This window comes from Parus major, chromosome 7, assembly GCF_001522545.3.
Source record: "Parus major isolate Abel chromosome 7, Parus_major1.1, whole genome shotgun sequence".
NCBI lineage: Eukaryota > Metazoa > Chordata > Aves > Passeriformes > Paridae > Parus > Parus major.
This window is the reverse complement of record NC_031776.1, coordinates 34036676-34064409: the sequence shown is the minus strand read 5'-3', so window position 1 is coordinate 34064409 and position 27734 is coordinate 34036676. Positions and strand designations below refer to the sequence as shown.

At 38.0% G+C, this 27734-nt stretch overlaps 1 protein-coding gene across 19 annotated transcripts in view; it reads left to right on the top strand.

Annotated features, from left to right (window-relative positions):
* Positions 1–27734, top strand: part of GTDC1 (glycosyltransferase like domain containing 1) — a 184545-nt gene that overhangs the window by 48575 nt on the left and 108236 nt on the right. For 15 of the 19 annotated variants that reach the window (XR_001522767.3, XR_001522765.3, XR_001522766.3 and 12 more), the window contains one exon: positions 3984–4194. Coding sequence is in view for 11 of the 19 variants with exons in the window: in XM_015634567.3 (XP_015490053.1) it covers positions 4013–4194 (182 nt within the window). In the remaining 8 variants the exon portion in view is untranslated. Of the gene's footprint in view, positions 1–3983; positions 4195–17212; positions 17329–27506; positions 27594–27734 lie in introns of those variants that run through there. The other 4 variants (XM_015634570.3, XM_015634575.3, XM_015634569.3 and 1 more) reach the window with 3 other exon arrangements.

Sequence of the window (27734 nt, the reverse complement as noted above, 5' to 3'; positions counted from 1 at the left end):
TCATTACTGAAACCATATACCTTATTTCCTGTAACTAATAGCAGTTCTCTACCTGTGGAATATATTAACAGTTATTCCTTTGGGTTTGGATGGTTGCTCAGCTGTTTTGTTGGACAGATATTTAGACTTGGTCTGTAATTTATGTTGTCTGAGTACGTCAATGAACAGAGCTAATTATGGCTTCCTGATGTGAGCTGCACTGATGTTTGTGAAACCACACTTCTGTATGTAAGACAGAGTGAACGTGTGTTCTTTAATAAATTGTGGAAAATGATGGGTTTTCTCTGCCTAGGTTGGTTAACAAAAATACCTAAGCTGGCGTTTACCTAGAGTTTAAAAAGAAGCCATGGTTTTGTGGCTGATTGAACAGTTAATTCTTCCTGCCTTTAAAGTAAATTTTTATTTATTACTCTGTATAGTACTCAGACTTCCTTTTAAAAGGAAATTATTGGTTCAAACAGCAGTGGCCCTTTCAGGGACTCCATCACTTGCCATGTTTCAGTATGGGGTAGAGCTGCAGCAAGTGACAAAAGTCCTGGCTGAATGTCACTGTGAGCTGCTGGCTTTGAGACAGCACCTAATTACCCACCTACACTTCTCAGTACTTCAGTATACCTCTGTATTAGTCATGTCATTTTGACACTGTTACCACTTTAAAAAATTTTTTTTTTCAGATGTGTAATGTGTATCCTGAGGAATGTGCTGCTCTGTATGGTAAAGACAGAGTAGGAAATTTTCAAAGGAAAGGATCCTGCAGCCATGTGGATGGGGTTGAGCTGTTTGAGGAACACCCAGGATTGCTGGCTCCAGAGAGGAAATACTGTAATGAGAAAGGGGAAGCAGTTCTGTTTTTCTAATATTTGTTGTTTTCTTTGAAATGGGGAAAAGAATACCTGGAGTGATTTATATTTAATTGAGGATTGCATTCCATCAGATACGGTGAATGTTCTCAGGCCATTTATCAGCTGTGTCTTTTGGAGACCTCTGAGGAGTTTATGGTACATATTTACCTTAACTTGGCTGGGTCAAGGGAAATAAAGCAAAAATAATAGCTGTTATTTTTGTATGTGAACAAAACTGGAAGTCATGTGGGTGAAATATGAGCCAGATGACCATGTCCTACCTCCTCTGTCTTTCTAAGCACAAGAAATTATTAGTTATATGTAATATAATTTCCTTAGCATTATCAGTGTATCTTTTAAAAACAGAAGATTTATTGACTTTTTAGTTGCTTCATATTAGTCAAGCCCTGAAGTGAATGTGACATATATTGTTCTGCCATTATCCTTTAGTAGTATCTTATGTAGGTAGTATCATATTTAAAAAAACAAACAACAAAAAAAGAATAAAATAAACCCTATACTGCTTCTTAAATAACATGATAACATTTTTTCTAAATTGAATTTGGTGTATATTGCTGGTAATGTACAGAGATCACACAACAACAGAATCCTACAAGTGCTAGTGAGGGTTTTAATAAGCAGTACATACATTTTTTGGGGCGAGTGAGTTTTGTAAGAAAACCTTTGAGCTTTAGGTCGTCTCTGAAAAAAATGTGTCATTGCTGATTGTCACCCTCACGGGCTGCTGCCACGGGGTCTCTGAGTGTTATTGTGAAGAATTACATATCAAGAGCTATCTTAACACCCACTCCACGACACATCCACGATTTCAACCCAGTTTCCCAGTGTAAATAGCCAAAGGGGGTTTATTGTATGGCAATACTTGTGTAATATTTGCATCATGCAGTTCCACTAATAGACCTAAAGGTAGGTAAATGCAGAATAATTAACTAAATGTCAGGGTCTTTAAGCAGGAGGAAACATGAGGACTGAGCAATCTCTTACCGTCAGCACGTACAGTCATTCTCTGTTCCCGTGAGGGATGTACAGTGAAAACTGGTGCAAAATAAAACCAAAGAGCACAGTGTGGGTTCAGCTAAACCTGGTGATAAAACCAGTTTCAGAACTAGTCTGGTGAAGTGTGATTTGATCAGATGCTTCATGAACAAATTGCTTTATTACTGATACTGCTAATGATTTGTAAATTAGTTGCAAGCCTCCCCGAGTGACTGACTCAGTGGCATTTACCAACTTTTCACATACCCCCGTTTTTAGGGGCTGAATTTATAAAATGCTTCCCTTTAGTCCCTTGAATTAAACTTTCGATGGCATTTGATGACAAGCACAGCATGATTAATTACAAATTGTTCTTTAGGTGAATAGTGCAGATTCTAAACCACAGCTTGTGTTTTTATAGCAGTTATTACCCTGCAGGCTCCAAAAGGGCTTTGGAGGAGACAGTATGATTTTGGTTACATCATTGTAAATTCAGAAAACGTCAGTGATCTCAAAAGTGTGATTTTTTTGAAATTAGGTCAGTGGAAAAGAGATCAGAAACTGCTTTGCTACCTGAAAAGAAGCAAGCTCCAAAATGGAGTGAAGTATCTGCTTCCAGATGGCTTTCCTTTTGATTTTGCAAATAACGTATTTGTTAAAACAAGTAATGTATTTGAAATATTTTGGAGGAGTGAATAATAGAGCAAATGATAACCTGAATCCAGGCTGGATTAGGAAAAGTAAGTTGGAACATGGAGTGTTTTTTCTCTTGCTGATTGTTCTGTAATGACCCAGAAGCTCTACATCACCATTTCATCTGGGACCATGGCAGGCCAACAACAAAAAACTACCACCTAGAGGTTTCTTATGTTTTGTCTCTCAATTAAACTGATTCACTCTTTGGATTTTTGTTGCTGGTTAACTGATCTTTTGATATCTACAGTGCACTTAAAAGGCTTTTTGTTTGTTTTCTGCCCTCCGATTAGAGAATACATAATATTTTTAACCTGATCTTGAATTGAACTAAATTTCTCAGCTATGGTAGAGATTTTCAGAAGAGTATGTAGTTCTCTGCTGAATTCTCACTTCTTGTCACCAGAGGTTTTTGGTAAGATAAGGATTACAGTCTGAAACCACTAGAAATTGCAGGTCAGGAAATGGGTGTAAGGCCTTGCAATGTACAGTGTCCAACTCGAGTCCTGAGTAACTGAGTTTAGCAGGGAGTCCATCATTCTTAGGGAGTGTTGGGAGGGAAACCATCAGAGAGGTGTTTGTGGATGGTGAACACCTTTCAGGGTTTTGTTTTCAGCTGTTGTGTGTGGTGGCTTTGCTCGAAGCATGTGAAAAGCAGCTTTTGAGTACCCAAGGGTGTGACTCATGAGGGCGATGAGCAATAGTCACCGGGTTTTCATCTGTCCCCTCGCTTTGGGCAGCACGTTCTGCATCCTGTTTGTGAGCAGCTCTGGGGCTTTTTGTCTCAGAGCTTCCTTGAGCCTCCTCTAGTGTTCTCTTCCACCCACTTTGGAGTATTCAGAGGAAATAAGATGGTTTACATCTGTTGTTGCTGGGGTTGTGATCCCAGCTCCCAGCAGTTCAGGAGGGTGTCCTGGGGGATGCCCCAGCTGCATCTCCCCAAGCTGCTCTCTGCCTTTAAGTCTCTTACCCAAATCACTGTTACTGGCAGCTTTTCTGGCTGAAGTGTGTTTGAATTGCTCTTTAATTTTCTCTGCCACCAGGAAAATGAGGGAAATCTGTACAAGAATGAATAAGCTATATCCTAAGTTATGGAATAATTGACTGTATTTGGGAGTTAGTGTAAAGTGGTTAGTAGTAAAGTAAAGCTGTTTTTAAATATCCCATTGAAAACAAACCCATAAATTCAAAATACAATGTGTTCCTAAGTCTTGCACATTTTCATTCATTTAAAATTTACAGACAGGATCTTTTAAAGGTCAAAATAATCTAGTCATCATAATTGCTAAGTAGCCTTTTCTGAAGTAAACTCATTAATAAAATATTAAGGATTATATTACAAGACTTTGCAGTGTATTTCTTCTTCTTCCATTATAATTTTCTTAAGTAATAACAATAATAATAAAAAAGATATGTTTCTAAAGTAAAATACTTCTCTGTTTTCATTTTCAGATTTCAGATAATCCTGAAGTACTTGGAAAATGAGTGTCCTTCTCATTGAACCCTTTTATGGTGGCTCCCACAAGCAGCTGATGGATCTTCTCCAGGAAGAGCTACAAGAAGATTGTGTCCTCTGCACACTCCCAGCCAAGAAGTGGCATTGGAAGGCACGGACTTCTGCACTTTATTTCATGCAAACAGTGCCAACAAGTTCTAATTACAGGTAACCAAGGGACTGAATAATTTCTAAACTCAAATTACACAGATGCCTTCAACCAGGTCTCTTGAACTTACTCCTTGTGTGTATGCAAGGGTGGGAGCAGTTAGGAACTTGCAATGGGCAGCACAGGTTTTTCTTCTTGGGGTATAACTGAGAAATTCTATATTTTATTTAGAACTTCCTAGACTGTTTTGTCTTGTATCTCCAGTCCATGAGAGTTTCACCCAGTATCTGGGTACCTGATGTCTATACATGTATGTGTATCTCTTATTTGAAATTTATCATGTGAGCTCAGTCATTCTGAAAGGTTTAAACTGTGCTTCACAGATTAGGCTGAGAGATGGCACAGATGTGAACACTGCAAGCTTTCTTATGTGCCCTCCCATGTATCTATTAGCAAGTCTGATTTATCAGAGTCCTGCTCAGGCTGACCTGGAGGATTAAGGAAGCAGTCTTATCTTAATGATGGTCCAGTTCAGTAACGTGCTAGCAACTGAGGGTGTCAATTATACATTTATGTAGGTGGCAAATTTCCATCAGCTAGAACCTGGGCTGATAAAAACAGGAGATTTAGGTCAACAAGATAGCTATCACATAGTGAGAATCAGCCCCTCCAGAGCCAAGCTGTCTCTAAACCCAGCACTTCTGCTTGGCCTACCTGATCAGATGAGATGTGGCGAGGTGATTGTCTGGAGCAGTGAGATAGAGCTTTGCTCACAGCATACAGACCTTTGCATGGGGACTGTGCACCTTCTTGGGGAGACACTGTTCATGCACAAGGTTCTTTTAGCACAAGCAGCTGCAGGAAGAACTTCAGGAGGACTCTGAGCACACCTGAATGGTGTGCCAACGAGTCACAGTGCAGAAATGGGTCTGGTATTTTTTACCGTGAGCGAGTAGGTGCTTCCTGAGGAAGGAATATCATTTTTCAAGAGTAGATTTGTGCTATAGAAGGCTGCATTTGCTCAGTGTTACCCAGCACAACGTCTAAGCCATCTTGGGACACGTACTGTGTAAATGTACACCTTTCCTGTGCCTGCTTTTGGCTCCCATTTAAAATAATCTCCCACCCAAAGCCAAACGTTATAATTAATTTTCCCCGTTTTGTCTTGTGCGAGGCATTTAGCGTTGGTTTCCTCTTGCTTTCTTTTTGCAACAGTTTTGTTTTGGAGGAGTGTACATGACAAACTGTTATGTAAATTTGTCTTGTATCACAACCACATCCTCCAACGCATCACAATGTTATCTGTGTTCCTTCAAGGTCAGCAGCCCAAGCTGTCCAGCACTAACTGTATTAAACTAATCAGACATCACTCATAGACATACACTTCATTAGTTTAACTTACAGTTACATTGACCTAAGATAACTTAACTCCAATTTGTCAAGTAACCCACATCTTGGGGAAAGGGGGAGGGTGCGCTGACAAAAAAAAAAAGCAAAAAAAAAAGCAAAATCCCACAAAAAACCCAACGACTCAACAAAAAAACCTCAACCCAGCATCCTGAAAACTCACTTGAAGTTAATAAACTTGCAATCTGTCATAGACTTATGTGCAAATACAACCTTTACTGACAGCAAATAAATCTGATCTAACCAATGGAGCATCTTAAGGAGAGGAAAGCGTTTTCTTTGCTGGTGCTGTTCGGGTTGGAGCAGAGGGAATCAAACAGTCAAAGTTGACAAAGATGCGATGGTTAAAATAGAATTTGTACCTTGTCCTCGCAGGCAGCATAAAATTTTAAGATCAAGGGCTGATATGGCTGGTGAGAGGAAAACTGATTAGAGGTACCTTCTACTTTACTTGCACATTTTTAATGTTTGTTTTGTAATTGAATGTTTCGATTATTTTATTAAATTGAAAGTTTAAGTGCATCAGATTCAACCTAGTAAGGATGACTGCTTTCCTATTAGAAAACACATTGATTAAAATTAATTTTAATTCTGTTATTTCTAAGCTTTCTAATAACCACTGAAGATCCGCTTCCCAGGTAGTAGTTTGTAAAGACAAAATTCCATTGCAAACTGGCAGTACTGCATGTTTAGAATTGCACGTTTAAATATTTCCACCTTCTTGTGAGGTCGTGGAAAATACCAAATTTGCATTACTTATAATATTGACATTATTTACCGAAAAAAACCTCTTTATTTTATAAGTGCTTTCCATAAATGTGACATTTCTTGAATACTTTGTTTTTATTTGTATGTTTAGTAGTGCAGAAAGGTCATGGATATTTCAAGTGCAAATGCTTGTGGTAACGGAGCTGCCTTACTAAATCTTTATGTTCAAACTGTGCTCTATTTCAAGATCCTGGGGTGTGTGAGAAGTAATACTGATGGTGTTAAGTCTGATGTTAGATACATTTTAGAGAAGTAGTGTAGATGTTTTAAAGGACTTAGACTTCTATCCATATAAGCTGATTTTTGGGAGCAGGAAGGTTCGTTAGTTTAAATGTGACACTCAGCAGTTACGGAATACTCTTAAAAAGTGCTTTTGAAACAAAGGATACAGTGCAGAGCCGTAGATGTTCAATTCAGAAACCCTGCATTGAGCAGAGAGTATAAACCCTGCATTGAGAGTTTCTGTGATGAACTTGCTAATTGTTTTATCAGAGAACAGACGTGTCCTCCCTTGAGCACGAACTAAAGCTGAGTTGGTAACGAAAAGGGCATTTAATGTTACTTTTGTGAACTTTATGGCCGCTCTCCTGGTGTGCAGTAACATTATGTTCCCAAGAACGTGGAGATCTCCCTGGGATTGTCACAGGGAGAAGGTGTCCTCACCCTCCACAGGGAGCACGCAGAGCTGTTCTGGAAGATATCGGGCACTCGGTGTTAGATCTGCAGCGTGGATTTGTTTTAATTCCCCGAAGTAAAGTCTATGCTGCATTTCCTCAGAAAAGTTTTTCTTTTTTGTTTTCTTGGTTTTGTTGAGCAATGTGTTAAACCAGCTCATGTTTTCCTTCATCTCCTGAGAGGAGCACAGGAGCCCTGAGGAATGGGAAGTCCAAGCATGCAGAATCCCTTCAACTTAAAAGGCCAGAAGGAGCATTTAAAGGTGGATCACTTGCCTAGACATCTTGAAATGATCACACAGATTGATGTGCAGCAGCCACAGACTGAGTTTTAATTGCTGTAGAGTCACAGATGATTTTTCTTTAATTGGAAAGAAGGTGTTTGGACGTTGCGTTGGTGAGAGGAGTTTCATTCTTGTGGTGGCAGTTTCCAAATCACAGCATTTGAAATGCACTGAAAAAGGGAGGAATTGCAGTCTGCTTTCTCTAGACAAGGTTTTCAACCATCTGAGAGTTTTGATAGCAATTGGTGGGATATTATCTTCTTTCCATGGATTTGCAAGGTCCAGCAGAGCCTCCTCAGGCTGCTGGCACTCTGCAGAGCTGCTGTACTCAGTGCTTTGTCTCCCAACTTCCTTCAGACAGCTTCAACTCCTCGATAGGTGTGGGTGTCTGATCTTTAGCCTAAAGTTGTTTTCCATAGCACACAGTGACTATTCTGTAATTCTTGAAAGCATAAAAAAAAGAATTTTTTTAAAACGTTTTTTAAAATTCTTAATTCAAGGAAAGTTCTCAGATTTGAAAATACCATAGCATAATTTAATGAAAAACAAAAATGCTTTCCTTTTTCCTGTAATTCTTTTCTTTATTACAGTAGACAAGCTATTAAATTACAGATAGTAAAATGCTGGTATGACACATTAGATGAAAGGAGTTTATATTTTAGAAGCTATCCTCTACAGGAAGTAATTCAGTCTCCAAAAAGTTAGTAGCATAAGACTGTAAAACAGAGTCACTAAATTCAGTGTAGCTTCCAGTGTGTTTTAATAGCCCTGCTAGATTATTTTAAATATATATATATAAATATTGTGTGTAACATTCAGTATTGCCCCCCAGGTAGCTGTTCATATGAATAAAGATTTTATTTGTAACAGATTCTAGCCCTGAAATACCCCTAGGGTAAATGTTAGCATATATATACCCCTTGATATCTGACAACTGTATTTTAAAGACAAATTCTGTGCTTTTTACATTTTACAAAAGAGAAAACAAATTATTGTTTTCAATTAATAGAGCTCTGAACAAAAAAAACCCAACCTGGGGGTGGTGTTCAGCAAAGGAGAGTATATTTCAACAGTATATAATGTAGATGCAGTTGTTTCTTGATTTTGGATTTTTAAAAAATATTCTATTAAAATCTACTAGATTTAAGACTGTTTCAGATCTGATGCTTTTTTCCTATTCTATAAGGAGAAAATGAATAATTACAGAGTGAATTCTTTATTAATTGGTGGTCTGTGTCCCCTAAATATCTTACAAAAACAACCCTTTACATTTTTTTCCAGTGAGTAGTTCAGTCCTACTGAAAACATAACACTGTGTGGATGTGTGACCATTTGCAAGCTCGAGGATTTAACTGTTTTCTAGGTATTTTATTTTCAGAAACATTCCTGCATGCCCTGAAGAAGGTGTTTGAGGATGTGACTCAAAGCAGGGCAGGGCAAATTTTACTAGATCTGAATACATAGATATCCATTTGTGCTGGAAACATCCCTGCCTGTTTACATCTTTCTATGAAACAGTGGAAATGTTTATATAATCTTTGTAGGAACTACAATAATTTGTCCTGCATTAGAGGCCTTCCTAGAATTTGTCCCTCAGAATGCTCAGGTAAGGAATGAATAAATTGTATGTATGAGTAGTACATTAGTTAAAAGAGGATAAACAATTACCTACAAATTAAAAAAAAAAAAAAAAAAAAGTTTATCTGATACTGTGTGGGATTTTTTGGGCATAATTTATGGTGTTTGCTTCTATGTATAGGTGAATAAACATAAACTTCTTTCAGAGCATTGGCTACTAAGAGTGTGTATTTTGATGTTACTGTTCAGATTCACTACATTTGAAGATGGCATGTGTCTCATCTCTTTGGAATTACTGAATAATTTCAGAGGTTGTCTTGGTTTCACCCCGTGTCTGTTGCTCTGTGTGTTTTAAATGCAGTTTTTGTGTGGGGCACAGTGGAATGTGTGAATCCTAGAGATCCCTTGTGCTTTGATTAACTGATGTAAAGGCATGAATATACAAGGTGACTAAGTGTAATATCCAATATCCCATAAGAACAGGGTTCAAATCTCCTAGAAACACATAATCACAGACTGGGTTGTCTTGGAGGTGACCATGGTCATTCCAACCCCTTTGCCACGGGCAGGGGCACCTTCCACTAGACCAGGTTTCTCCAAGCTGTATCTTAGCTGGCCTTAAACCCTTATTTGATTACAAATGCCTCGTGGGTATAACTCACTGATGAGTACAAATCTCCACATCCTCACCTTGTTGTGGAGGTGCCCAAACGAAGGTGTGGGAGCTCCTGCTTCACCCTGTGCTTCGCTTTTCTGCTCCCTCACTGAACAAAAGGTCATTACTTCCTTGATTTCATTAGTACTAAACTTGCTCGTTTTTTTTATCCCCTTGAAGAAATAGTTTTGAGTTCACCCAGGTTAGTTCACACGGGCTGGTGCAAACGCACACGTGTTTGTCCTGCCCACGCTCCCGGGGAGCTGGCTGGGAGTTCGCTCCGCTCCGGGGGCCAGATGGCCGTCCTAGCACCATGTTGAGCCTAAACCAATAAACCCTACTGAGATACGAGACACAGGCACCATGTACTGAGCTAAAACAACTTGGTGACTTCTGACCAGAGCTGGCTGGTGTCCAGCCAGCTTCGAGTGTAAGCACAGAGAATATACGTCCATATGGAATGGCACGAAGCTCCACCACTCAGCACAGATGATGCCCTCCACTGCTGTAGCCCTGGATAATAGAGGGTGTCCCAGCCTGGGAAAGGGGTGTGAAATTCTCTCTGCTGGGGGAGAACTTGGAGGCCATCTGATGCTGGAAAAACGTAACATGGGAATCCATGTGTAAAATTGGGTTTTGTTTGATTTAGGTTAATATCGCACCAAACCTGTTCTGGAAACTTCTCTTGAAAAATGTTACCAGTCAAAGAGAGCTTGTGAAGGGGAGCATATTATCAAATGGATTTGAGAATGATTTTTAACAGAATGCTAATATAAATCAAGGTGTGAAAGTATAACAAAAAATGGTTTAGAATCTATAATTGATTTGCTTTTTTTTATGGGGAAGATAGTGTAAATAAAAGCAAATTATTAAAAAATTGGTAAAAAAATCCGGTAAAAAGACTTAACTCAGTAAAAAACGAAGTAAAAAGATTAGGGAAGGTCTAGAGGCAAAATCATTTCCTATTGAAGATAACAGCACTGCTGTTGTTTCTCTGCTCACAGCAGACTGCGAAAATTTCCTTTTCAATGTGATGGAGAGAGGCTGCCTGAAAAGTTTTTGTGAAGCCGATGAAGGAGGTGGGATGTCCTTTTGAGGGAGATGAATTCCCTTGCTCTGAGGGCCCAAAAACAATGCTCTGGTGCTCAAAAGTCCTTGAACAGCATCATGATTTAAGAACTAATGTTTTTATTCTTAGCTCTGGCTGCCGAAAAACTTGGAGGGGGCGATCCAATAAGAACAGCAAAAAAATCTAAGAAACAGGACAAAAAAACCTCCCAAGTAAACTACCTGAAATTTATTCAGGCAGACAGCAATGTGATCTTAAACATTCACTTTGCATTAATCAACTTTGCCTCAGATAAAATGCTGGCAGATGGTAGCTATTCATTTTAAAAGTGACAGGTTTTCTTTACGTTTTTTGTGTGGAAACCCCCACATGCACTCTTCCCTCCAAAAACTTTACTTGGTTAATTTGTCCAACATGCTTTTTTTTTTTCTTTTTTTCCCCCTTAAATACACTCCCATTATTAGGCAATTTCACAATTTGGATAGTTAAAAGAGGGTTTAGATGAGTTTAAATGCAGGCTCTTTCCTTTGAAGTCAGGGGAAGTGTATATATGGGAGCTGGGTTTTGGCAGAAGTGAGCTGGGAATGATGAAGACGATGCGGGGAGAGGTGCTGGGCCAGGAAGGACGCGGGCTGGGACTGCTGGGTGATCTGTACAAAGTGCTAATGTGAAATGGCAGTTGTCTGTTTGATGTGTAAAAGATTTGCTGAAATTCCAGCAAAATATTCTGATGAGAGAAGGAAAGAACAGTCTGGGTTTTCAAATCCTAGCATGTGTTTTCCTTTATGTTCTCAAATGCCGGGTGAAATCCTTATTTTTCTTTCTAAAATGAATTTTATGAATCACCTGGAGAATTGATATTTACATTGCTGGCAGTAAAATGTAATGAAATTGTGCATTATGATTCAGTATTTCTGCACTTAGGATTTTAATGAGGATTTTATCTGTCCTTTTAAGTGGTTGCTGTGTATATATTTTATTTCTAGATTAGTTATGGATTACATTTCTATTTCCAAATAACAAACATATACACTACTATATTATAAAGAATATGATACTTTCCACAATTCATTGTCATTCTAGCCCATAACACTAATTTGATCTTCCAAAGGGAAAGTAAAAAAAGCTTTAGTTTGCATCTAATAAAGAGAAAAATATTGATTTTTTTTTTCGTTTTCTTTGGTGCTGCTTTTTTCCCTAATCTCAGTTATTTTATTTTATTTTTTTGCTAATAAGTAAATTCTACAAATTTTGTCAGATACTTGCTTTGCACATGATTTAGATTTATAGCTTTGTGTTCTGGTGTGATAAATAACTAATTTTCTTAATGAGTACCCACAACTAGAGTGGATTTTTTGAATTGATGCATAATGAAAAGGAATTTTAAATTCTACAAACTGTTTTTAGCAAATCAGTTTTGGGAAAAGACCTACCTTAGCACTAATATAAATATATAAATATATATATATATATGTAGTTTTGGGGTTTTTTTCTGGTAAGCTTTTACTTGATGCAAACACATTGAAGTTTAAAAGTCTTGGTTCAGGTAGTTGTGACATCTCAGTTTCCAGTCTTCAGCAGTCTGAATCCAGAGCTCTTTCCTTACCTATTTCATGTGCCTCTACCTGAGAGCCAGCTTGGATGGGGCTTGAAGTAACCAAGGTTCCCATGGCAGGGGATTTGGAACTAGAATATCTTTAAGGTCCCTTTCAACCCAAACCATTCTAGGATTATTGTTCTATATCTGCTTTTTATAACAGCTGAGGGCTGCTAGCACCTGCTCTGAGTGTCCATGAGTTTCAGTGTAGATTTTGAAGGCACTGACCAGGTCACTCTGGAAAATATGCCCAAAGGTGTTTTCTGGTTTTATCTCCTTGATTGCTCTGGGATTACAAGGCTGAATGTCCCTAAGACAAGGGTGGAGTGCACTGGATGCTCTCCAAGGACATTACCTCGTGGTGTAGTGCCATCCAAGGCACTCAGGCTGTAATCTGGGCACCCATTCTGGTGTGAGCTGAGGCATGGTGGGTGAGGGTGGTTGTAGACGGATGGTTGCTTTATAAATGCCATTATGTATTAAACAGAAGTGTTGGTCTAAATTGACACATAAACCACTTAATTTTGTGGATTATGATATTGTGTTTTCCCTAAACACAACAAATACCTAGGCAGGAGTTTGGTTACAATCTATCTGCCAAATTGTGCCACAATGGAAAACATTTAATTCAGGATCAACTTCTGACTCCCCCAAACCACAGTTGGATCAATTTGTTTCCTCCTCCTCTTCCCTTTTGTATATCTCAGCCTAAGTATTGGTAGGCTTTGAGTCATTATGATGATGAATTTAACTTCCCTTCAAAAAACAATTAGGAATACATACATTATATCTATTAATTGGAATATCTTTGATGAATACAAAGCAACTGAAAGCTTTTTTTCTTCATTGTTCTGTAATAACGATTTTCACAATTTCCTTATTCCCTTGGACAGTATTTTTTCCTTTCTTGCCTTTGTCCTTTGTCCCTGTCTTTTCCTCCCTTCCTCCTGCACATTTACTCTGATGGTCCAGTGGACACAGTCATTTTAAAGGATGCTTTCCATTTCAGAGCACTGACTGTTTTTATTGTTTATGTTTATAACCTTGCCTTCTTGTTCATCATTTTTTGTTTCAGCTCTCTTAATTTCCATTTTACTTGTTGCACACTTGAACTTATATTTCTGTCTAGTTGCAACTTGAAGAAACAATGAACAAAACAGCAGTGGACACAACATCAGAAGTAAATATGTGATTTTCTTGTTGCAGAATTACTGGAAGAATTCATTCTTTTTAATAGTATTTCAAGGAATTATATAGGGAAAATATATTTAGAATGGAGCTAATGTTTCTCTTATACCATCTTTCTTGATGTAACTACATCAGTCCTTTAAATTTGTGATTTACCAAATGTTTAAAAAGAAAAGGTGCAAATGATTATGGGTAGAACAGTAGAAAATTAATTTCAAATTCTATTTTCTTGCAGTTAAATGGTATTCTTACTGATTTCTGTTAATGTGTTTTCTTTGAGTGCTAATATTTTTAATATAGAATACTCTATGGAAAATAATATGTATCTAGGTAGAATATGGAAAAGTCTTCATGTATTTAGGTATTATGTAATAACATGAAAAAATTCTGACCATGTAACTATGTATATTATATATGGAAAAACTAAAAAAATTGAAGGGAAGTAATTTGAGAACATCTGCAATTTTTTATTTATGTAAGAGAATATCCCATTTTTAATTAAAGATGGAATTTAAGAATGATAAATGGCACCATTATCTAGTAACAGTTAGTTTGCAGGCATTTTTTTCCTAATGTTCTGCAGATTGCTGTAGGTTTGACAGTGCCTTTGGCTTTTGTGAGCAAAATGCATTTCCTACTCATGACAGAAGAGTTGTAACTCACTAAACATGGAGCAGTTATCATGCATAGCGACATCTCTATGCTTAAACCCTGAGGAACTGAATTATTTTGAATTATTTTTAATGCAGAAATTTCCTGGTAGTCAATTTTATTAAAAACCTAACAGTTAAAAATTTTATCTGCCAAATGAATTTTGAGAAATATTGCTAAAGATGCTAAAACTATGCAAGAAAAGGTGAATTTTGGGGGAGATTTTGTCAGGTTTTTGAAAGTGTTTTTTTCATGGTAGTAAAGTGACCATTTTCTTGTGGTTCTTTACTTTTTTACTTTACCACTTGAATTCCTTCTTTGTTGCCATCATCCTAGACTAAAGTTGGTTTCAATTTATTGTTGCTTCCTCAAGTCTTAGCTGTGGAGTGTCAAAGTGGGAGGGAAAAAGCTGGGTAGGTGCTTTGGGAGGAACTTGAGTTACCATCAGGTGTTGGGCATCTCTTGGTATTTGTGACTCTCAGTTATCCCAGGAGCAAATATTTGGTGTCCTCATGTGTCTCCATGACTTTCACAAACCTTCAAGGTCCTGACTGGAGAAGTTCACTTGTGTGGGGTCAACTGGCCATTGTGGCTACTGATGACTCAAATGATGTTTTCTAGTCAAAAATCTTTTTATTGAAGATAACTTGATTACAGAGCCCTCATCTTTAGCTCCTCCAGACTGTCGTGTTACCATCTACTCAAGGTGGAATCTGGTTTGCAGCAGAACTTGCTCTTCTGAGGTTTAGTACCAGCCCTGCCCAGGATCCTGTGGGCCCAGCCTAGTCTGGAATTGGTTTTCTGTGGTTTCTGTGGCTGTTGAAGCATTCGGCTCTGATGTGCTGTAAACACAGACCTCAGGTCTTGTCTCCAAAAGCTCCATAGGCAGAAGTGGTAGGGAGGAGTGTCAGAAAAGAGTAATTGCCAGAAAAAAATCTGGAAAACCAGAGTCTAATGTAATTATTGAAAATTGCATCATGAGTTAGAAATAGTAAAACCTACATTTTCTTCCATTTTTTTTCTATCACGGAGTAGAGAACCTGGAGTGTGGTCTTGCCTTGAATTAATACTCATTCTGGTGTAAACACACTGGAAAATACTTTGATATAGTTTTACATTTCAGTACAGAAGAAAAATATTAGATTTTAATCATAGACTCAGAATTGTTAAGGTTGGCAAAAACCTCTAAGAGCTTCAAGTCCAACTGTTAGCCATGCTATGCTATGCTGAGTGGAATATAAATTCAGCATTAAAGTAAGCATCTGCAGTTGAAAAATCCTAATTTCCAATGCTAACAGCTGCATGGAAGGTCATTGACATTGTGGAGTGCGTGGGGTCTCTGGGGCTCAGCGTGTTTGAAGTCAATATTTATGGTGCCTCTGTACCTCCTGTCATTAGCAGGAGGTTTTCAAGGGACTGTTCTTAGATTATATTTTGCACATGGCTCTTGTTTTCCTAGATACTGATTGGAGAAAAGTGAAGGGTATAATAGTTTTCCTGTCTGTTGATGGGTGATGAGACCAACATGTTGGGGCCATGGGTGGAATTGGGGTGAATGAATTGGTGGCAGGAAGGGAGTTTGAGATGCCTGTGTGCTTCCTGCGTTTTTAAGGAGTATAAAGGATATTTCAGCTGTTGAGATGAAGCTCAGCAGCTGCTCTGCAAACTCCTAATGGAGCAGGGGACTGGGTTTTCTTTATCTCCAGAGTTTTCCTCTGGTCACAGATACTGCTGGGGCTCCCCTTTTCTCTTAACCCATTGTTTTTAAATGTCATAGTTGATACAGAGGAATAATCAAAATGTTTTTTGCTGGATAAAATGGGATTTAGAGACAATACTCTTGCTTATTAATTGCTAGGTACAGACTAAGGCTCTGAATGATGAAGAAGAAGATACAAAAGCTGTGTGCACTGAGCAAATGCTTTGCTGTGCAGCCAAACAGCTTTGCAACCACACTCTGGGTTGTTACAGCATCACTGTGGTATTTGCCTTCCCATTATCTCTTCAGCTCACTTTTCCATGGTGTCTGGTGCATGCATATTTTATTTTGTTTTTAATTTTTTTTAAAAAAATATTACTTTATTTTGCCTTCCAGAATGTGGTTTAAAACTGTAACTTCATTGACTCTTGCATCTTGCAGCTTTCATTTTGTCTTTGAAATCCAGAGGGGTGTTTAGTGTGAGCAGTAGTGTATCCAAGGTAGAATATTTCATGTTTTTGCAGATTGCTAGTATTACATGCCAGAGCAGCCTTCTGACCGTGAAGCCTAGCCACGTTTGTTCTATTAGCTGCACTTCAGAAGTATTTGTTTAGTTTTTTCCTCAGATGGATAACCAGTATGGAACATTCTGTCCACAGAAGTCTTATTAAAGAGGTTAGAGCATCCTGCTAATTAGAAAAAACTAATTAGGCAGATTGTTGAGCCTGTAACCAGAATTTTATATTTTAATGGATTTTGAAATGCGGTGTGCTCCCTTTTCCTATTGTAAAACACACTTTTTTCCTTTTAAATGCCTGGAAATGGTCTTTTTGAGGAGGTTATGCATTCAGAAGAAGAAAGGAGCAATGTTTTAATTTTTGAATTTATTACATAAACTGTAGGAGACTATATACTGTAAAATTGGTGAAACCATTAATTCATACCAGCCTCTTATTGTGGCAGAAAAAATTGTTTGGCTACCTTCCTATTGGTAGGTTTCAAGTTTAACTGCCCCAATGAGGAGTTGAATTAAGTTCATGTGAAGAAACAATATAATTTGTGGCTGTGTTAAAATTAGACTTAGATGGTACAGAACTCACAAATTACTCTTTGCTACTTCAAGCTAAAAATCATTGACCACTGTTTCACTGAGCCTTGGGAAGTTTATCATATTTAAAGCTGGATCCAGTCCATTTTTGAGTGCTCTTGTAGTGCTGTTAGAGACTTTTGGTCTGGAAGCTGAAAAATGACCTCGTTCTCAGCTGTGGAGTGACCTGGAAGCAAAACCATTGGGGTTGGTTGGGTTTGCATGGTTCACATCTTAATTCCAGGTTTGCAAGGTGCCATGTGGAAAGGAAGGCATGTTTGTGGCTGGGGACAAAACTCTGGATTGGAGAAACATTTAAAATATATATATTTAAGATGGATTTCTCCCTAACATCTACTTTTGAACTCTCTTTCAACTGTGCCCTGCTGCAAACTTTAATTAGTTGTAACCTTTTTTCAGGCTTGTCATTCTTCATTTTGCAAAATGCTCTGGCTTGTGGAGCAGCCGTGTGGTCGGGAGCCGTGGGCAGTGACCTGCAGTCTGTGTCAGGACCATCCTCTGAGATGTAATTCAAGGTACAGATGTTGCAGTTGGTGAGATGAGGTTGGCGGCCATCTGGAAGGTGGCCATCTGCTCCCTCCTGCAGCAGCAGAGCACCACGCTTTTGGGGGCCCCTGCCCCTTCTTGTCACAACCTGAGTCAAGACAATTCAGAATTGTCTCTTTGAAGCCTGATTTGGGAATATTGGCTGGCCAAGTGCTTGGCACTTAGAGAAGTAAGGGGTTAGGATGGGAAAAACAAATACTTCTAGACAAGGTTTAGAAATGAGCTGTATGAAAGGACTTCAGTAGAGCACCAGAGACTTAAGATACGTAGCTCTGGAAAGGTAGGAGAAACCATGGAGGAAAGGGAGATGCAGCTTGCTGTGCTGATTAAAAACAGAGAGAAATGTCCCATTGGAGCATGAGGCTTTCTATTATTTTGCTAATGTATCAGGAAATACCTGGAATCTCTACCACCTGAAAACAGAACTGTGGGTACAGGGACTAGAAGATGGAGCAATTAGGTCCCTTTAAGGAAAACATTACTACTTCCAGTCCAAGGAGGCTGAAAAGAAGGCAAAAATATTGCAAGGGTTGTATTTGTGGTGTCAGCTCTGCACGGCCAGACCTCCTATATTTGCTGGAGTGTCAGCTCTGGCTTTGGCCAGTCAGATTTGTGTTCAGCATCTGTTCTGACCTGTAGGTTCACACCCTTCCTCACTCCTGCACTTCAGTCTTCAGCCTGAAACCTGCGACTATTATCAACCAGACAGGTCTAGGTAGTTAGCATGATGTCATGTCTCTTCATCAGTTTATGGAACAGGGCTGAAATTTATGGCCATAAATATTTTAAATTGTTTTTGTTTGGCTTCTTGGAGAGAAGAATTTCCATAGGTGATAGGTTGTCTTGTAAGAGGCTCCACTGTATGATAGATCACATGGATGTTTCAGTACATGGGGAGCTTGTCCCCCTTCAGTGTCATAGGTTGGAATTGTTAAAGGCACTTAACAGCTTTACAGACTCTTGTTTAATTACTGGTCATTATTCTGAAGTGGATGACTCATTTACCCTGCAGTGATGGGAGGTGTCCTCTATATAATTCTACACATACATATTTTTACTCCTAAGCACCACAAAAATGTCTGTTTTCCTCTTGTATGTCTCATTACCAAGAGTAATACAGAGAATACAGATCTGAGAGAGGGCATGGAATGAGAAAGGGGATGTTGGGAACAAATTTGCATCAATGTGGATGGTCTTGGTTCACACCTGAACTCTGCCATTCAGTTCTCACCTGGAAGGGTGCGTAATACTGTAATAAATTAATTATCTATTAGTCCATTCTTCTATATTGGTATTTGAGATTAGAAAACGGGCAGAACAACATGAAATTCAATGCTTAACAGTGTTCTGACATGGCAAAGTGTTATAATTAACATTTAAACTATATAATAAACTATATAATAAACATTTAAAGTCCTGGATTAGGTTTTCTTCTCTCAGTTAAGGCTGTGTGTCCTTTACTGTGACCTTCTGTGTGTTCTGGTGAAGGCCCATTGCAGAAGTAGCAACTTTGAATTTACCAATCTGTATCAAGAGGCAGCACTTGGTCTTGTTGCATGGAGATCTAAATAAATTTGCATTGATCTCAATAAATGGGGATGTTTTGAACCTTGACTTTCTAATGCTTCACAATTGGGTGTTTTTTTCCCTGCTTTGTCAAGGAGGATGACTGTAGTAAGACCATGAGCTGATTACTCCCTGTATTAGATAATCATTTCTTAATGTGGGAGGGATATTAAGAAGAATAGATGTGAGTGCTCTTAGAAAACTCTTTATGGAATAAGGTTTAAGCACTGCTGTTAATAGGATGCACATTCCCTTTTGTGCTGAGTCAGGAAGAGCTTGGCTGTGTATCCAGGACAAAAATCAAGGAGGTCTTAGACACTGTTGCAAAACATATGGTGACTTTGCTGTCTTTAAAAATTGTCACTATTGCTATGATTGCATTGTCACCTCTGGATTTTAGGTGGGCAGTAGTTGGAGTTTAATTAAAGACCAGCCCAACTTCCATCTTGACCTCTCTCTGAAGTACCTCGTTGTTCCCACACATCATGTGCTTGTCTTATGATGTGCCAGTGGCAAATAATTATGAGTTTGACCTAAAATTTAAAAAACCATGCCTGTTTTAAGTGTCCCTGTCAGTGGTAGAGGCTGCTGGGTGCAGGGAACAGGGGGAGGATGAGTGGAGGTACAGGAGGGACATTGGGTGTTCTGATGGAAAGGCACTGCATCAACCACCAGCTAATGCTGGCTTTGCTTGGGAGAAGCCTGACTCATCATTAGAGATAAAATGTCTGTTTTGAATGAAAAGCTAATTTGATGGATGGAGGCTTTTTCCCATCAGCAACATTTAAAAAAGGATCCAAAGGGTTTTGGGGGATGGCTATTCAAGTTTGGTCAAGTCTTCAGTATAGAAGAGTAGGGACTTAAGAATCATAGTTAGCCTTAGAGTAACATGAGATACTGTAAAAGTATTTTTAGGGATTATTTTTTATTTGGTTGGGCTTTTTTGCTTGTAAAAGCTTTTTCTGGATTATGTAACTGAAGTCAGGACTAGATACTACAACTCTTATTTGTATTTTATGAGGTGCTCTGAAGGATAATCTGGAGGATGTTTATGAGGGGAGTGGTAGTAGTAGGAAGATAGAAATACTGACTTTCTTTTTAAATTTTTTTCATAGGATTCTGAATCTTCTTTTAATTGTGTAAGGTTTTTAAAACATTCAGGTTGACCTGTGATGGTATATTCTCAATGGTTTGTTTTCCGATTATTATTTGGTGAACTCTAGAATGGCTCTACTGTCATTCCTACCAGCTCTTCATAGAAAATGTTCCCCCTATTAAGTATTTTTAAGATGCTTTCATTATGAAAGCCCTTGAAGTTAAGATGAAGTTTAGGTTTTTGGTTTTTTTAAATTTTCCCCTGTGTTGGCGTATGAATGTGGTTTTGCCTTAGTGGCACTTCCCCATTTCAGATTATTTTCTACCTCTGCATATTATGTGATTTCTTGTTCAAGTGAATGACAAGATGATGTATGACACACTTGAGATGGTATTGAGCAGAGTATAGTTGGAAAATTGCAGTGATAATTTTCTTTTTTACATCTCAAACTTACAAGCCATTGAGGGGGAAAAAAAAAAAAGTGTAATAGCAACTCAACAAAAAGCATAAGGGGAAACCTAGAAAAATTACAGGGAAATTTCCATAACAGATACACAAGTAATGCTGCTTTAATAATGATTTCCTGTCATGAACTATTTTTATCATTTGCCAGCTCTCTGACGTGGCATTCTATTTAACATTTTTGAGAGCCATGTTTTAATCAGATTAAACTCAAGGAAACCGATAGGTATCTGTTTGGCTCATGACTTGTGCTTCTGTTTCTGATTTAGTCACAAGACCATTGTTGCTGGAATCTTTTAAACCCCGTTTTGCTTCCACTTGCAGCCGGTGTGTGAGCCTGGAGGTTGAGTGCCAGGGATTTTCACGATGTAAACACACAGGATGCATTATAGAATTATTTTGTAAATTAAAGAAGACTGATACAAACTATGTCTTTTTCCTCATGTGATTAAATGGCTAAAAATAACCATCTATTTTTAGTTTCAGGCACTGTAATGTTTCTTAGGAACAAACTCACTCAAAGCACTTTGTTAGGAGATGCTGACCATGAGCAAGTCTGCATTCTGATCCACTTAAGGAAAGCAAAGATCCTTAATACATGTGGATATTCTTGCATCATTTTATATAGTGTACAACATGATGCTTTCCATGCAAGAGATACTGCAAGAATAAGCACCTATATTTTTAACTTTGATATTTTCATGTTTTTCAGTAATTTTCATTTTATTAAATGAAAAAGCAGAAAAGTTTCTAAGCAAAACTCTTACGGTCTCCAATACTGATCACATCCTGCAAATTTAGAAAAAAAGAAAAGGTGCTGCATAACATTTGGAATCATGGTTGTGCTTGAGTAATAGTGAATTTAGCACCTCATTTGGTGGTCACAGCATCCTGGAGCACGGGGGAGGACCAGCAGCCTGGCTTTTAAAAAGCTCTGTCTATCCATGTTTTCCTAATTTCCAGAGCAAAAAAATCCTGTGTATTACATTTCTAATGACCTCTTTTGTCTGTTGCAAATGCAGAGAGATTGTATTCAACAGCTTGGTTTGTGTGGTGTCTTCCTGCAGTGTATTATTTATTTGGTTGACGTGTTCGAAAACTGCGAGCGTAAGAATTAATAAAGGTTATTAGTTACTTTCCATAATAAAATTAGCTGACCTTTAAGAGCATTATACAGGGGCTGTCTAAGTGGAAAAATGACAGAGTGCATTTTTATTCTGGTAGCCATTTTGATTACTAAATCTTAACAGTCACAATATAGAAACTACGTGTGGTGATTAAATGTGGCTCTTGACTGTATATTTGCAGACAACAATGAAATAAGTGGAATTTTTGTGTTCAAGACAGAATTTAACCCCTCATTTACAGTTTCTCCCACATCTTATATTTGGCTCCATTTGAACAACACAGGGGGAAAAAAACAAAACCGAAACAAAGAGGATGCAACTTAATTTTCTCAAATCGAGTGTCCTTTGGAAGCGGCGGTGCCGGGAGTTCACTGTGCTTTTTCTGGAGCGTGATGATGTGCAGATTCCTGGAGCAGCCTGGCTTGGGTCTCTGTCAGGCTGTGCTCTGTAGCTGGGCACATACAGCACACTCAGCCTGGTAGTCTTTAGTCATCTCAGTTTATCAACCAGTTTAGAGAGAGATTTGCCTTACAATCCAATAATGGAATGTGAAGTGCAGTGCACGTGCCCGCCTGTATTTTTAAGTTGGGGACAGGATGCATCTCATTCCCAAAGTAACTGTTACAGCAAACTTCCTTAATTATATTTTCTTCCTATTGAATAATGACATTTTTAGCTGTGCTGCAATCTAGAAAAGATTTTGTAAAGGCTTTAATCTTTATTGTTATTTTTGAAACACTGATAATCTATATAATGATGATAGTATGGCTTGGATTTCAGGTGAACTTCAGATTTGCTGGTGCTACTGCATTGTACTTTTTCAAATTTTGACTAGGTCTTATAACGTTTGTTGAAATCCTTACAAGATATTCATCTATTTGTAGCATCATATAGGTCTGGCTCCCCATCTGTCTCTGTTTTTCATGACAACGAGGCTCTGGTACATTTTTTTTAATTTTAGTTCTTATTCATTGAAGCCCACTGTAATGCTGTTTCTGTCTTAGCTGTTTGTAAAATAGGTTTTATTGATTACATGGGATAAAATAAAAGATTTCTTTATAGGGACAAGTATTAACCAGCTATCAGTGAATTCAGTTTAATTAGGTTACTTTTCCTGCCTTATGAAACTGAATGTAGTCAGAATCCATTTAGGTGCTATTAAATAAATAAATAAATTACTAACATAATGTAGTGCCAAAAGCTAAGAAATATTGAGGAAGAAAAGTTCTTAACTGAATTATTTTCTGCTAGGCAATCATTTATTAAGGGTCTCATAGAGCTTTTATATTTTAAAAGTAAGGGTATGAATCTAAGGTTCAGATTCCCTCCAAATAAATCCTTATTTAACAGGATATCCCTGAGACTGTTCTTTCCCCCCCACACCTCTTTTTGTTAGTTATTTTTTGTAATTTTTTTCTTTTTCCTTTTCACTATTGGCAAGGCTGACTGAAACAGTCTCATCTGGTTTAACTAAAAAATCTTTGCATTACTTGGCGGTGGTTTCTTTTGTACGTGGTGCTTAGAGCTCCTTGAAGCTGGAGCGCACAGGAAATGCAAATCATGCAAATCATCCTCGCGCTGACGATGTACAGTGGCGTGATTGAGCAGCAGTACGTATGGCTCGTGGGCTGACCACATGAAAGGGCTCATTTAAAGACCAGATGAGCCCAAGCTGGCTTAAGTTAGACTATGTGTGAGCTTCAAAGCTTATAGAATAGCATCCTTTTTAAAAATAAATTTATTTTATTAATAACACCTGCGCCGAGTTCTTAAACAGTGAGAACATGTATAGATGAACGTTACATTGAGTAACAGGCCGTGCTTAAATCAGAAGGGCAATATTGTGTTTTTGTTGGTTTTTTTGGTTTTTTTTTTTTTTGTGGAAATTCAGGTATGCATTCATATGGGGGGAAGGCAACCGCAGTCTAATGCACTGCAAAAAAAGTCCAGTTTGTGTTTGGTGTACATAAAACCCAAGTCTTTTCTGCCTTTCAGGTAAAAATGAAAATAAATGGAAGATAAAAGGGATTTTTTTCTGTGCAGCAGGGTTAAGAACAGGCTTTCTGTAAGTGCTTTTGAGTGCTGAGAAGAGGGAGGTTGATTGCTGGCTGCTTCAAATTTCTTGGTAACTGAGGAAAAAAATATTGCATATTATTTTTCATACTTCTGAACAGCTTTTTCAGTAGTTTCAGGGCTTTATCCTTCCAATAAAGCTGAGCCCTTGTGCTGTGGACTTTGGACCTTGAAGATGTTTGGGAGAGCAACTGTGGTGGGAATACTGGGCTTCGTCGGCAACCTGTAGACACAACCTGAGTAAAGCCACGGGGAGAAAATACTGGTAGAATAATGCATGTTTTTCTTATTAATCTGGGAACAAAAAGGGTGGCTGGGATAGGTAACACTGTCTTTAAAAATATTCTTACCTTTGGTCGTTATCAACATGGGTGGCTCTCTTTCTTCTAGTGAGAGTCTTATTTCTTACACGTCTTTGTTACATACAGCCCTCATTCACTTTCCTTTGGATGTTTTTAAAAGTTGAGATTCATTCAAATAATGTAACATGACACAAAGCTGGAAAATGTCAATCTTGGACTGTTTCTGTGTCATCTTGTTTAATTTTTCCTTGAAACAGTAGCCCTGAGGAGGTCTGTGGTGGGACTGGGCAGGACACTGCACTCCATCACCCTGACGGGTGTAATTTTGGCTTGATTTTTTTTCAGTAGCTCCTTACGCCTTCATTTTGTTCTTTCTGCTAATACACAGCAACAAGAGAGAAGGAAAAAAATGAATTTTTTATATTTTATCTGCCAGATTGCTTCTTCCTCATCAGGTCAATCCACAGGTCCTGGAACAGGAAAGAGGGACATTTCTCACATTTTATTTTTTTTTCCCTTCCATTCTTTTAAATGGAGGGGAATTTCTCTTTATATATGAAGTCAAGGGGAGCATTTCACCTCTTCACATACCTGCAGGCTGGGGCAGCTCCCACTGTGCTGAGCACATACAGTGGGGGCCATAGGGCTCAGTGGGGGGTTTTGGATTCAGCTGGGGCTGAAATGCTGAAGTTCCTTCCTTCTGTATGGTTTGTTAATTTATTTGTTTATTTTAAAGGGAAAAAAAATGGCTAAAGGGATGGCATCCCAAAACCATCAGGGAAAGGAATATTGGGAATAAATATTGTTTTTCTAAACCTGTGACCCTTTAGAGGGAAAATTTGTGAGGCTTCTGGGCAGGTTTTTATACATCCAGCAAAAGTTTGTGTTTTAATAGAAGAAGCAATTTAAATCAAAGATAATATTAAAATATATTTTATACTTAGTGTAAGAAATACCAAGATGCAGGAGCTAACAGGGAAAGCAGAAGATAAATTTTACTACTTGTATCTATAATAATTTAATATAATTTAATATCCATTTCAATGTTTGACAGGATGTAAAGATTACTTAAATATTTGTACCTAAGAGCACAGGGCTGTATAAAGATCTTTGAATTTTCAAGTTAATTTGTTTCTTCCGGCAATATAAAGAGATATATACAGAAAATTAATCCCATATGATTGTACAGCTACCATTGCTCCAGAACTTGTTGGAGAATACTTTCCAAAGAACATCTCCAGTCATCTTGACAAACAGCTTGAGTCAGGTTTCCTTTTCAGGAGCTCCTGAAAGGTTTTATGTGTAGTTCAATGGCATTGCTGGAAAAATGGTGTTTTTTTTGAGACCTTGACCAAAACTACTTTGCTTTGCTCAGCTTTTGCAGATATGAAAGCTCCTTGCCCAGCCATCTTGAACAGATTTTTAGGTTTCTGTCATGGAGAGATGCACAATCTTTTTTCAATAACAAATTAGCTCTTGTCAACAGTTTTCCTGGCCACAGTTTAAATAGCTCAATTCAGAACGTTTCATAGTTTTATGGTGTATTTTGCTAGAAAATATATGTGTACATAGTATTTATGTGTCGTGTATCTGCATGTGCATGCACGCAGACATCTGTGCATGTACATCTCTCTGGAAGTGAAGATACGAGATCTGAAAATGCTGAATCGCTCTGTACTCTCTCACAAAGATAATATTTTGGGAAATCTGTCAGGTGCTGTGGTGAGCAGGGTCCATAAGATACGTAAACACTTACATGATCTTACATGAGCTGATTGAATCACTAGACCATGACATTTGCTTATCTTCAGCTCAGGCTTGGGCTCCTGACTTCTCACTGTTGCCCTGGTTTGCTTGTTGGTCCTTGATAAACAAACCTTGGCCTCAGTTTCTTAATCTTAAAGATTAGAAAGCATCTGGTGTGGTTTTTGACTTCTTAACATATGACTCCAACCCCAGAGGCACATATTTCTCTTTTGTTTTCCTGGGAAATAATGGGAATTTAGCACTGGATGCTTTATTTAATGATAAAAAAAAATTCTGAAGTTGCATATGAGATGTGCTGGGAAAGTATGATTTGTGAAATATATGGAAGCCTAGAAGTGTTTTTTTATTAAATTAATATTTTATTTTTGGATTTTTGCATGTGGGGAAACCAATATCTTGTAGTGTTGAGGTACAGGTTGCTCAATCAAGGATCAGATCTCTGTTGTATAAATTGACCAAACATGACTGTAAATGTCTAATGTTGTTGTTAACCCTGCAAAACTCTCAGCCAGGAGCTGGAGAAGAAAATGGGCAAAAGGCTTCATTTCCATGGCTGTTAAATTCTCTCATGAGTTTGACATATTTTCTTTTTCTTTGAATTCTCTCCTGTTTGTCTCAGCTCTTGCATCTGTCCCTTACATCTCGTGTCAGGAGCTCCAAGCTGCAGAGCTGAGACCTTTTATTTCCATATCTTTCCCTGGTTGCATTATAAATAAAAACCCTGTTATGATAACATGTGAAATAAAATGGTTGGACATCAGTATAGATTATCCTTAAAATCATGTTATGGAAATGGAAATAAAGCAGCTTATGGTATATGCCAGGCATGATGCAAGTGATATTAAATAAATATATGACTGAAGGGTTCCATTCATTCCAAATGCTCCCCTTTGTGATCTTTAGCCATGTTTGTAGAGAAATCTTTCTTAAAGCACTTAAAGCTTAATTCAGAACAGACAAAACAATTATCTTTTGAAAGTCTGATGAAATATGTTTGGCAGCTTTTGAATTTAGGCGAGTGTTTGTCTCACTTCTTTGAAATCTCACTTCAGTCGGTCGCTCAGCCATTTCAGTGCAATCCTTCAAATCTGGTAGCGAGTGTGGGCTTTGCTGAGTTACAGAAATGTTCTAATCAGAAAGTGGAGGGGCTCAAAATAGTGTGCAGTACACAAAACTTGTCATTTTCCTTATTGATGTGCTTTTGAATCTCAGTCTACCTGCTGTCTGTGTGTTTTTGATGAAGTATTGGTTGATAAATCTGTGTAGGAAGGAGTTTGTCCCTCCAAAGACAGGTATGAAGACCCTTAAGCATTTAATTATTTTAATTTCTTGGGGAACAGAAGTGTCACTTTATCTTCTCTGAGTGTAAATGATGAAGGTTTATGCACCAATGTGTGACTGTTTCTCACAGGAAGAGAAAGCAGAAGACTGACACTGCACAATGTAGTTTTATAGTTGAACTATGTCATGAACATGGAGCAGAAATATTTAAATTATGGTTCTGATTGCCACTTTGCTGAGCACATGGAATAGTTTGCTCAGCTTATATTGCAGCAGGAAAGTTGCCACTATGCTGTAGCAACAAATATTCTATAAGTGTGAAGGGCATTTGGGAGAAATACATATTTCCCTTCATTTTTTTGGTAATATTTGATAAAAATACTTTTTAAAAAATACATGTATACAGAGGACTTTGTGAATTCGCTTTGTGAATATATATTAAAAATCACTAAGTTATTCCTAATGTTCTGTAGTGCTGCCTGCTCCTGACAAACATCTGATACGGATCATATGCCTCTAAAAAGAGAAGTTCCTCGAGCAAAATATCCTCATGAAAACAGGTTGGAGACACTCACATTCTCTCGCTCGCTCTCACTCGCATGTTACATTTTGGCACGTTGTAGGAGCAGGTAGCATATCTACTACCTGCTGTTGAAAGTGTTGAAGATACTGAATTATTTATTCCATCTTCTGCACTATCC